Source organism: Ptychodera flava, chromosome 11 (genome assembly GCF_041260155.1).
Source record: "Ptychodera flava strain L36383 chromosome 11, AS_Pfla_20210202, whole genome shotgun sequence".
Taxonomy (NCBI): Eukaryota; Metazoa; Hemichordata; class Enteropneusta; family Ptychoderidae; genus Ptychodera; species Ptychodera flava.
Genome location: NC_091938.1, coordinates 16,265,582 through 16,277,838, shown reverse-complemented (window position 1 = coordinate 16,277,838; position 12,257 = coordinate 16,265,582). Strand labels below are relative to the sequence as shown.

The 12,257-nt window shown below is 39.9% G+C and overlaps 2 protein-coding genes across 2 annotated transcripts in view; one reads left to right on the top strand and one right to left on the bottom strand.

Annotated features, from left to right (window-relative positions):
- The window catches only part of LOC139143637 (progressive ankylosis protein homolog B-like), an 89,073-nt gene that overhangs the window by 17,883 nt on the left and 58,933 nt on the right, over window positions 1-12,257 (top strand). The window lies entirely within an intron of this gene.
- Window positions 1-12,257, bottom strand: part of LOC139143639 (progressive ankylosis protein homolog B-like) — a 55,341-nt gene that overhangs the window by 2,349 nt on the left and 40,735 nt on the right. The window contains exons 5-10 of the mRNA XM_070714134.1: window positions 8,460-8,543; window positions 5,788-5,958; window positions 5,339-5,473; window positions 2,276-2,368; window positions 1,651-1,740; window positions 468-597 (exon numbers count right to left, since the gene is read on the bottom strand). Coding sequence (XP_070570235.1) covers window positions 468-597; window positions 1,651-1,740; window positions 2,276-2,368; window positions 5,339-5,473; window positions 5,788-5,958; window positions 8,460-8,543 — 703 coding nt within the window. The remainder of the gene's footprint in view (window positions 1-467; window positions 598-1,650; window positions 1,741-2,275; window positions 2,369-5,338; window positions 5,474-5,787; window positions 5,959-8,459; window positions 8,544-12,257) is intronic.

The following is a 12,257-nucleotide window of genomic DNA, read 5'->3' as shown; positions in this document are numbered from 1 at the left end:
GATCTTACTGTAGAAGCGTCCTCTATCATGTGCATTGTTGGAAAATCGTTAATATTTTGTCCACTGTCAAAAAAGGCATCCAAGCACAGAATACCCTCTCCTCTGTCTGTCTGTCTCTGTCTGTCTGTCTGTCTCTCTCTCTCTCTCTCTCTCTCTCTCTCTCTCTCTCTCTCTCTCTCTCTCCAGCACGATGGTTGCCATGGAACGGCTCTCCTCTCTCTATGTGTATGCCAGAAAAACAAGACCATTGTAGAGCAAAGTCATTACGTTTGTTGATTTGGAGCCTCACAATCAGCCTTGCCTGTTTGTTGGATTGTATGTATGTCTTTTTTTATATGTTTGAGTTCTTTCGGATTGTTTTACTTATTTTTTTTTCTGTTTTCTTGTCCTGTTGATTGTTCATCCGTTGGTTTACTTGGTTTTTATCAAGAAATTACATGTATGAGAAAAAAGATAGTTGTGACTACCTGGAATTGCACAGAATGTGAATATCCTCATTGGTACAATACATAATTCTGCAAGCCATGGTTGTATGTTGAGTACTGTGGTCAGAAATGATGTCAAAACCGCAGGAATCCAAAGTACCACAAAACTCAACTGTAAATTAACAAGAAACAAAATTACATTTCACTTTTTCACCTGGGTATGTCGTGTACGTTATCATTTCGTTCCAAGGAGGTAATGTTCCTCAGCTTTAAATTTTACTTGAGAACACGGCTAAATGCAGAATCTCGGTAGACATCGGTTATTCCACATATTTTTGACGCGAAAGCTTTGGGTGACTTTGGGGCTGATTTGAAATTACGCAGTGTTCTGTCGAGGAGGTGAAAAACGTCGAGAGGACAAATGGCCCAAGCAGGCTGGAGATACGCGGCTCTTAGGCAAAAGGTGAAGTTAATACAGAGTCAACCATATGGTACGGCATTTTCTTAGATTGGTAAAACAAATTTTTGCAAACATGAGCATTACCAAACGTGCACTGCATTCGTTTACGCTATTGCACATTCACCTTACGAATCGGAGGGAAAATTTACCCCTACTATTCACATTTGAACTTTTGCAAGACGTCCAGAATTATCGAACAAAAAATCACGGAAATGGTACTTCACTTGGAATCATTATGCGACAATTGTAAAACCACGTGTCAAGTGGTGCAACAACGCCCTACAGCAGTGAAGAAAGGCACAGAACATAAAAATTGAAGGGACATAAGCTGTAACTTGTGGCAAGTTTTTCAGTATTCTGCTTCTGTATATCAACTAACGTGTCTGACCCTAATCCGTTTGTCATGCTGAAATTTCGAGTATTCTTTTTGTCAACACAGCTTGTGATCATTGTTTATTGTTTACAAATGAATTCTAGTCCGGACTTGAATACAATTTTCAACAATAATAATGGAGATTATACTCATATAGGTTGTGTTGATATGCTAAATACTTGGCATTAAATTACAGTTTATGGATTCACTGCAGAAAGTGTAGGGAAACCACAAAACAAAAGTTCTGAAAAAATAGCTAAAAGATACTAGCTTATGGAGCTTTAAGGAAACGACCAGTCCATGTGTTATGGCATAGATGGTAATAGAGGCTACTATTTTCTATAGCCTTGACAGAAAGATTGTTTTTTTGGAAAGAGTGGTATGGTACTTACCGTCATTGCAAATGCTAGGCAACATACAGTGAAGATGCGTATGTGCCTCGCTGTTACTTGGCTTGCTTGATTTCTCGAATCTTCTGGCTCCTATTTTTGGAATATGCGATGGAAGCACAAATTACAGAAGAGCCACAAAAAAGCTACACAGATTTGATTCGTCATATCTTAAAACAAACTCCTGGAGGACGTCTTTGGAAATGGATAGGACGTCAATGATAGTTCAACCGTAACATGAAGGATAAAAGGCAACCAGGTTGGAATAATGCATTCATGGCATCAGAATTCACTTTTCAAAACTTTGACGTTGAAGACCTCGAATACTTTGAATTCTTTGTGTGTCAATATACTGAAGGAAGAAGAAAAGAAATATATACTTGTTATGTGGAACCCAAATAATGAAAATATTATCAAACGCTGCACAAAAATAATTTTGTCTATTGATATTCCAGTGAATAGATCCCCTGATGTCTCTAGCAGTATTTTTTCTGTCTTCAGGTACGGATGTAAGCAGGCGAACATACTGAGATACCATAAATGTTTCGTTCAAAATGGCGAGCTTTTATCGCTACAGGAACTGTTCGTAGTGTGTTACTCACCGACAGTTCCAAATGCTTAAACAAACCTTAAGAAACGCTGGAACCACCGTCTTCAGCTCGTTAAGCCATCCCCATGATACCCGTCCGACCGGATAGACCAAAGTCAATACCGCCAATTCCTGAAATTGGCAACAAAACATATTCGTATGTCATCATCATCGTTGTGGATAAGGAATAAAAAAAAGAAATTTGACCATTAGATATACAGATAGTGCTAAGACATAATCGATAGAGTTCGGGGATGAAATATCTTATTCTTTAAACAATGGTTTCCCGCAGCTCCCACCCCGAGCACAAAAGTCATAAAAATTCGAAAGGCCATATAGCAAAATATGAACTTACATTTCGCACTACCGAACCCATCAATCAACCATCAAAATTCGAAAAATAACACAACTGAAAATATGCAACAGAGACGGTGCATATGCTCGAGATTCGTTCGGTGATTTGGAGTGGCCATTTTGTTCTCTGAAGGTCAAGTGTTGCGTTAAAAAGTAGGGCATACTCAGACATGAGGAGGTCAGTTTTTAGTTTATATTGTACTTCGTGCCTAGAAATTGAAAGATTTAAACTCTTGTTCAATCTTTGCTCAAGCAAACTTTCACCCTTTCTCTTTCAAAATCAAGACTAAAAATTTTGGCCCTAGAGAAACATATAATATTCAATGTTTTCCGATATTTGAAATTTAAAAAGGACCGCCATCCCTGAGTTATCTCTATGAGGGGAGTAAAATTCCCGATTTTAGCAAAACTAAGCGGGTGAAAACTTAAACTCTTCTATAAGCTTCAAAATGAGCTCCCACAAGTGGTAAACCAAAGGAATATTGTAAAAATTTGAGAGTACTAATGTCTGTCCCCGTTGCGAATTCTATGCTTGAAGTTCTAGAGACAAGTTTAGTGACCATTTACGCCAGGCAGCAATGGAACTGACTGTATACTCAGATTGCTTTCGTCAATGCATCGGAATCTTCCAAGCCGTTTTACGGCCCATGTAACTGTCGGGACGGGTTGAAATATTTTTTTACAAAAACAGAGAACACCAGTTATTTCCTCGCCAAAGCATATTTTACCACTACTGTCCGACTAAATGTTAAATTAACATCCTTCAAATTGTCAAAATTTGTGTTAAGTACTTATTATTGACTTTATTCACACTGAAAGTTAACCTCAACCCCTCCATGACATAGCATAGGCCGATTGCGGAATGATATCAGTAAAGTGATGCGGTTGCCATCACCCTAACACCCCCCTCCCCCCATCATCATCATCTTGCAACCAACAGCACATGACTTCAATGTAGGACTAAGAGGAGAACCATGGTCGACACCTAGCGATCGGGCCGCTAATTTCGGAATCGTATCCAAACGAAAACAGTCATCATCAAAATAAACATGTGACAGCTAGGTCGGTCGGCATACGGGGACACAGGGTGGATCAAGCATGCGAGGGAACTTGCGCCGTACTACCTCTGCCCGCAAAACCCCTATAAGGACATTTCCGTATTAGGCCAAAAGAAAAAACTGTGCTGTTCTGATAACCCGACCTACCCTATTTTTTGCCTGCCGACCCTAAACTTTTTAGAGCTACGTAAATATGGAAGTAAAAAAAAGAAATAAAAAACTGGTAAAATCACGTGTTCCTTACCTGGCATTTGATTTTTGCTTGAACGAGAACGCCTTTTTATGTTTTTATTCCTTTTATATGCATGATACGTTATTCTGGAGATGTTGTGGCCAGTGTTTGATGGCCCTGAAACCCTGAAAAGCGCATATTTAAAATTAAAATATTTTGGGGAAAAAACCTTGCCGACCTACACCTACCCTATTTTTGAAAATCATGTTATCGGAACAGCACAATATATTTTTTTGGCCTTACCATGCACTTTCTCCAACGGGCCTGTTTCTGCTCGATGGTACTCGTTATTCAGATTTGGAATAATTCAATGTAACAGTGTTACAGAGATATTTTATCTCAGACAAAGGTTAAGGTAGAACGCACCTCAGGGACAGACATTTGGACTCTCAAACTTTTACAATTCTCTTCTGATATACCACATGTGGGGGTTCATTTTAAAGCTCTTGATGAAAAAAAACTTTTCACCGGCTTAGTTTTTCGAAATTCAAAATTTTTATTTTTCTCCATAGAGTTAACACAGGGATGGCGGCCATTTTGAATTTCTAATATCGGTAAATCTTGGGTAATTTGTTTCTCTAGTACCAAAATTTGCACGGTGACCCCCTGTTTTTATTCTTGATTTTGATACAGAATGATTGAAAGATCCCTTGTGGAAAGTTAGAGCAAAAGTTTAAGTCTTTCACTTTCTAGGTGCATACTACCTTAATGAACCTAGCGGTCATCGACACCAGTAAAATGGTTAATTAAAACAACAAGATCTTAATTATAAGTTGATTTCCTTAAAACCCATATTTGAGACAAACGCACAATAACGCTAATTACGTTTACGAGGATGTTTACGGAAGTCTGGATGAAAACAAGAATATATTTGAATTATATTCAGAATTATGAAGGTAGTCAATTACGTTTGCATATGAATGGAAACCTGTCAATTTAAGATCAAGACCTGCATTGATGTTTATGATTGGATGTATCATTTTATCTTTAATTCATGTATATCGTATGATCAAAGCCACGCCTTAAAGATAACGTTTAAAATCCCATCCTTAAATATACAACGAGCAGAGAGTTGCTCGAGGAGATTGGAATATAGAGAGAGGAACACAGCGGACCCAAGACATTTAGACTATGGGAGAAGCGTATCTTGGGCGATGGCAACTGTCAAGCTTGTCTACAGAGAAATAAAGTCTATGTAGTACCAACGAACTCTGAACGTCTCGTGTAGTCAATACACTGAAGATCCCCAGGTACATCTCAGCAGCCAAGGCGAGTTCAACATATAAACTCCCCATGAAAGAACGAATAGAAAAAGAAGAAAAAACGCTTAGTAACAACAGTTACCATGTTTGCGTGATACTTGGTTTTACTCAAGGAGCTGATGGAACATCCTTTACTGTATGTCATAAAAGTATCATTAACTTGGATATCCCATTAAATTATGGTCGCTTTTCTCACCTTGACGGCCATCTCGTCTCCTGAGCTTCTAGCAACGATGAGATTGGTGATCGGTCGACTGATTCCCTGAGCGGACCGTACCAAAGCCAGCGGCAACCACAACCCTAACACCTTACGAGCCGACAACCTATCTCTCTAAAAAGAAATGTTTAAACGACGCGTGACGAAAGAACTAACCGCAAAAAAATAAGATTTACACGAAACATGGCATGAGAACCATATACAAGTACTATTATCACACATTTTGATATCTTAACGAAAGAATCAGTCTTGAAAATTTTAACTTTTAATTTGTAATTGAACATTCTGCCGCGGGTCACATCGCCTTTTGAAGGCAGATATCATTGAATGAGTTGTCACGTAAGCCACACATCACGTGACAAACACGTGAACGAAATGACAGGTTTGCGAGCAAACATAGATCACCACATATTGAATCGAAAACTTACAATTTCATCAAAGCGAGTCGAATTCTCATCTTCCCAGGACACGAATTTGCAAAAACCACCCACTAGTATACAAATTCTCATGAGACATCCCGCGTACAGTGCGATGATCGGTATGAGTATGGGCTTTTCAAAACTTAGGCTTGTCTGCAGTAAGCCTGCAACAACACCAATCTGGAAGAGAAACAGACTGTAGTCATGTCCCTACATCTCAAATCATAAATTTCCCTTCGTCGACATTGAACTTGGGAAAAAGGGCTGTTTGTGGTGGTGAAAACGAAGCACACCCCAAAATCACTGCGAGTCTCACAAGGGACTGTTAAAAAAGGGCTGTTTGTGGTGGTGAAAGCGAAGCACACCCCAAAATCACTGCGAGTCTCGCAAGGGACTGTTAAAAAAGGGCTGTTTGTGGTGGGGAAAGCGAAGCACACTTCAAAATCACTGCGAGTCTCACAAGGGACTGTTAAAAAGGGCTGTTTGTGGTGGTGAAAACGAAGCACACCCCAAAATCACTGCGAGTCTCACAAGGGACTGTTAAAAAAGGGCTGTTTGTGGTGGTGAAAGCGAAGCACACCCCAAAATCACTGCGAGTCTCGCAAGGGACTGTTAAAAAAGGGCTGTTTGTGGTGGGGAAAGCGAAGCACACTCCAAAATCACTGCGAGTCTCACAAGGGACTGTTACAGGAACCTCTAGCCTGTATTTGTCAGTATTTAGATTAGATTAGGTTTTATTTGCATTCCAAGGCCACCGGCCCATATACAAAGGGGATAAATTAAGTATTAAAATACAAATAAATGTAAGCTAGAAAGATGTGATAAGTACAGGAATAACATGTCAGTATATACTTTGTAATTGCATACAAAGAGTTAATTTAAAACAGGTTTGACTTGATAACATGTCAGCAAATTTCAGCAATTCCACTAGCTCTTTCTCTAAGTTTAAGAGCTCTGTAAACAAAATTACACAGACTGAGCAGAACATCTGATTCATTTGATTTCATAGCATTAATAAATTTCTGAAAGTTTGGTTCCAAAAATAGGTCTGTAGGTAAGTATTTCAATCTCAGGTTGTTGTATAGAGGACATATTACAATAAAATGATATTCGTCTTCGACTGGGACTGTTAAAAAAGGGCTGTTTGTGGTGGTGAAAGCGAAGCACACTCCAAAATCACCGCGAGTCTCACAAGGGACTGTTACAGGAACCTCTAGCCTGTATTTGTCAGTATTTAAACAGGAATGAATACACTTTTGTTAAAGGTATACTGTCACCTGTTCCAATTTTGCCACAGTTACCATGGAAAAAGAAAATCTAACCAATAACATATTTTAAGAGGGTGGCCGCTTTTTAAAAACAGCGCCCTCACATGGGCATTTTGAATACCAAGGAACGCCCCTTTGACCATATATGGGCATATTTAGATTACAGGTGACTGTATACCTTTAATACCTAAAAGCTTCCCTGACTTGAAAGTGTCCACATTTTGATGTTGCTATATTCAGATCTATCACCTTGTAATTCATATACCTCATTAGTTGTGTAAACACCTGATTCTAGGCTAATGAACAGGGCCACAGGTTGGGGAGGTTTTTTGACATTTTGATCTTTGATTTGGAGAGTGCGCTAATATCGCAAGTTAAAATTATGTCAGGGGTGAAAAGTTTGATAAAAGTGAGTGCCTTGTGGATGTGAGTAATGTGGATGATATAAACATGAACAACTTCATACTTAGATATGAATGAAAGAGGTATTGGATTATGTGGAAATAAAGTTCCTTTTAAAAATCGAGGAACAGTTTTGAAGTCAAGTACGCTTTTGAAGTTTTCATACGTTTTACCGTCTGCAAAATTTTCTAATGATAGCATTGAATTTCTGCTTTTGATATATATTAAAAAGGGGTTTCAATCTTATTCATATGTAAATTTAATTCAATTCTTTGGGTGGCATGGACAACTTGTATATGGGGTAGGGTAACCGTGATTTCAAAGAGGGGTAGGGTAACCGTGATTTCAAAGAAATTTCTAAGAATTTAAGAATGTATATTGCATTCGTTGATTATGTTCAAGATCAAATATAAGGCGTATTGCTAACAATTAGCGTCGGATTAATAGAATCTCATACCCCCAAGGACCTGGGATCAGATTTCTCACACGAGTTGGGGATATTTTGTGTCACACGAGCCGCAGGCGAGTGTGAGACAAAATATCCCCAACGAGTGTGAGAAATCTGATCCCAGGTCCTTGGTGTGTGAGATTCTTTTTCTCACATGACCACAAAATGCGTTAAATTCACATTGGACATGTACAACATTATCCAAAATCGTGACAAGTCTGTCGTCTGCCACTGTACTTTGACCTGCTTACTTTGTAGTTCTGGTCTGTGTGTTACTCGTCGTGCCATTGGATAACATTTTGCGCGTGGAACAAAACAGACTGTTTATAATCCAATCAGAGCTCGTGTAATATTTACTGCAGAGTGTGGGACGGTTTCTGAGAGTGTGGGATCGATTTTTCCCACACTGTCGATCCCACACTCCCAGCGGCCAGGAATGTGAGAATAGAAAAATCCCGTTAGACAGAAAATCGTCAAATGTAACTTAAAATGTAAGACGGGTAGAGACGGCATGTAAAGATTAAGCTGAAATACTAGCATATTGATGGCGGAAATGTGTTTACCTGGATAAAAATATCGGCAACTGACGCAATTCCCACCGTAACACTACACTTGTGTCGTAACAACACACCGGCAAGAAGCCATGCCTACAGAAGCAAAAAATACAATACCGCTTATCTCACCGGAGTACATGTTAATAATGCCAATCTACCGGCGGCAAGACTGCCAGAATTGCAAAACTTGAAAACGAGGCTTGATGACTCACAGAGGCGGCTCGGAGCGCCGAAGCTTGTCATTCATTGTTTACAACTCTGTTATTCTGCTGATTAGTTTATCAAATCGAGCCTGATTTTCATGCAGCTTGCATCGATCGAATCGTACTTAATAAACTTATTATTATTATATTATTATTACATCAGCTTTCAATATGTGGAGCAGCGGCGTTGAGAAACCTGCGTGAGCATCCCTAAATCGTCGGATCTCGGCAATCTGTGACTATCAGTCACTGATGCATCGCAATACAACCACAGTTACGTGTTGTTCGATACACAGCGGCCCGCCGTGCTGTGTATCGAACCACACGTAACTGTGCATACAACTGATGTAAGTGAGCGTTCAGTTTTTACGGCCTGGGGGGGCCGGCAAAATCTTGTCGCCGGTGTTCAAAAAAATATAGACCCCCCTAAATTTTTTGTGAAAAAAAGATGACCCCCCCTTTGTCAGACGAAAAAAATTGATGACCCCCCCCCTGAAAAATAACCAAAACCCATATGTCAAATTTACCCGCATGGTTTGGATTTGAACTCCGGTACGCAGCACACTTTATTCGATGCCAGTGCACAAACTTCTCAGCCACATCCATTGAAACGTCTGTTAATTAGGACGACTGTAAGGCAATTTTAAACTTCATTTCCATAGACAACTCATGTCCATGGACATTGTATAAAGTAACTTTATTGGAGTGGTTTGCCAAAGGCAGCCCTCCGGTTAAGAGGGTCATGGGCCATTACGTAAAGTCAACTTTATTCTAGTGGGCCACCAAAGGTGGCACGCCGGTAAAGAGGGTCGATCATGGCTATTGCATAAAGTAGACTTTACTTGACAGGGCCGCTGAAGGCGCGCGGCCATTACCATTATTCAGTGCGTGATCACAGGGGTCCCTCAAAAATGTTTCTAATACAAGCCGCGGCTTCAATTGGGAATTTTATGATAAGATTGCCGTGGGGTATTACATAAAGTCAATTTATTGTAGTTGGCCGCCACAGGTGGCCCGCCGGTAAAGAGGGTCAATCATGGCCATTGCATGAAGTAAACCTAATTGGAGTGGGCCGCCAAAGGCGTCTGCCCGTTAAGAGGGTCATGTGTAATACATAATGTATATTTATTGTAGTGGGCCGCCAAAGGCGGCCCGCCGGTAAAGAGGGTCAATCATGGCCATTGCATGAAGTAAACCTAATTGAAGTGGGCCGCCAAAGGCGTCTGCCCGTTAAGAGGGTCATGGGTAATACATAATGTATATTTATTGTAGTGGGCCGCCGAAGGCGGCCCGCCGGTAAAGAGGGTCGATCATGGCCATGGCATAAAGTGAACTTTATTGTTGGTATTATGTTTTTGAAAATGTGGTGACCCCCCTTTCCTACCAGTGAAAAAGCGATGACCCCCCCTTTGCGGATTCCAAAATTATGATGACCCCCCCCTGGATTTTGCCGGCCCCCCCGGCCGTAAAAACTGAACGGTACCTAAGTGATTAATATAGCCGCCTGCCTTACCGTTCGCTGGGAAATAAAACACGAAACATCCGGATACAAACGATTGATAACCCTTCACTTTCTTAATGCACGACCTAGTCTTGTGGAATTATGAGGAATTTAGAGCTGTTTTGAGTTTGGTTACCTTGTTGTCAACTTTCTTCGGTCATTATAAAGTACGCCATCGACTCTATATTGAAAATAATGAGTGAGCTGTGGGATCACCATCCCCCCTTCACTTTTTTACTTGACCAAAATAATGAGAGAGCTAAAGGATCACCTCCCTGTTTTTTTCTTTGCAGTTCGCGAAATGCTCACGGAAAAATCGGGATACCAAGACCCCCTAACTTTTTTATTTTGTCCACCCACTCCACAAATTTTGTGTGGTAGCGACCCCTATCTTGATGTTTCCCACCAAACATGTACTCCACATATTCAACAAGCATGGCTTGTTTATTTTCTCAGTATCCTTTTATATCTCTTCTTTTTTCTGACATTCATAAAGATACTGAAGATTTGCATTATGATACACTCGTATTTTTCCCAAAGTGAATGGTGATAACCTCAGTTTTTTCTCTCCCCCTGTATTTTTTTCCGGATCTTCCCAATTTTATTTGCCCAATCCCTTTTCCCGAATCACCACAAATATTTAAAATTATTTTGAAACTCTATTCTCTCACCATGCACGTTTTTCTGGATCCTCACAAATATCTAACCAACCCATTTTTTTATTTACACCAGCGATAACCCCCTCCCTCGTTTTTTAAATGACACAAACGATTTTCTTTAATTTTGGATCTACCAGTACAATAGTACCCCACTTTTTTTTACCCCAGCGATTTTTCTCTGGATGTTACCCCCCTTTCTTCTTTTCAATACCCCAGATTTTGTTCTGGAGGCACTCCCCCTTTTTTATTAACCCCCTGCGATCTCCCACAGTACCATCTCCCTTTTTATTTACCCCTAGCAATTTTTTTCATCTTTGATGACCCCCACTTCGTTTTTTTTAAACCCCAGCGATTTTTTTTCTGGATCCTCAAATATTTAAAATAATTTTGAAACAATCGGCGCGAATTACTAGTATATTAGGAATAATGAAGGTAGTCAACACTTAATGAGGGAACATGAACATTTCACGTGATGGGTTTGCAACGTGTCACAGTGACTTTTAAATATTTATTATGACATGTATATTTAAGATTAAGAGCTGTATTAATGTTTATGATTGATTGAATGTATTGTTCTTATCTTTGATTCATATATATGGTATGATCAAAGCCACGCCTTCAAGATAACTTTAAAAACAATATGAGGGAGGAATACAACTACGCAACAAGGCAAGGGGAATACAAAGGACAGGGCAGAACGACCAACGAGTGACCGAAGACATTTAGACAGTGGGAGAACCGTATCTTGGGCATATGGCACTTGTCAAGCTTTTCTATCGAGCAATAAAGTCAGATGTAGAATCAACGTACTGTAGCTGTGAACGTCTCGTGCGGCCAATACTTTGAAGATTCCGAGTACCTCTCAGGAGGCTAAGACGAGTTTAAGAGTAAAATCAAACACACACACAAAAAAACGAATAGTAATATCATCAACAACAAAAATCAATAGAAACAAATTAATAGCAGTAGATGTTATCTGTTTGGTAAGATTATTTGCACATCGCCCTTGTTTCTTTCAGTTTCCCAACAACTCTTATATAAAAGTAAGCAAATTCTCGGATAACGTGAAATACGGACAATTCAAAGACAGTCTAGTTCACTCTGGTGAACGAACGCACTGACCAGGGGTAGGCATGACAATAGGGGTGGGGGATGTAAACCACGCCGTGGCCCACTGAAAACCAATGGTGAAAGGGTAAAATCCCGTAATTGACAACTGGGTCACAGCGAACCCTGAGAAACCCCATAGTTGACTATAGTGTCATGTGTTCTCACGAGGGTGGTTTTCAATATGGTAACACCTGTTTTCGACATGAATTTCACGCTTGGTAAGAGTTTTATCACCGGAAAACTACTTTTAAATTGAACTCATATGCCTGAAATAAGCCCCTTCCATACATTCAATGTTTTTAAACTACCTATGTCACATTTCTTCACGGCAAAT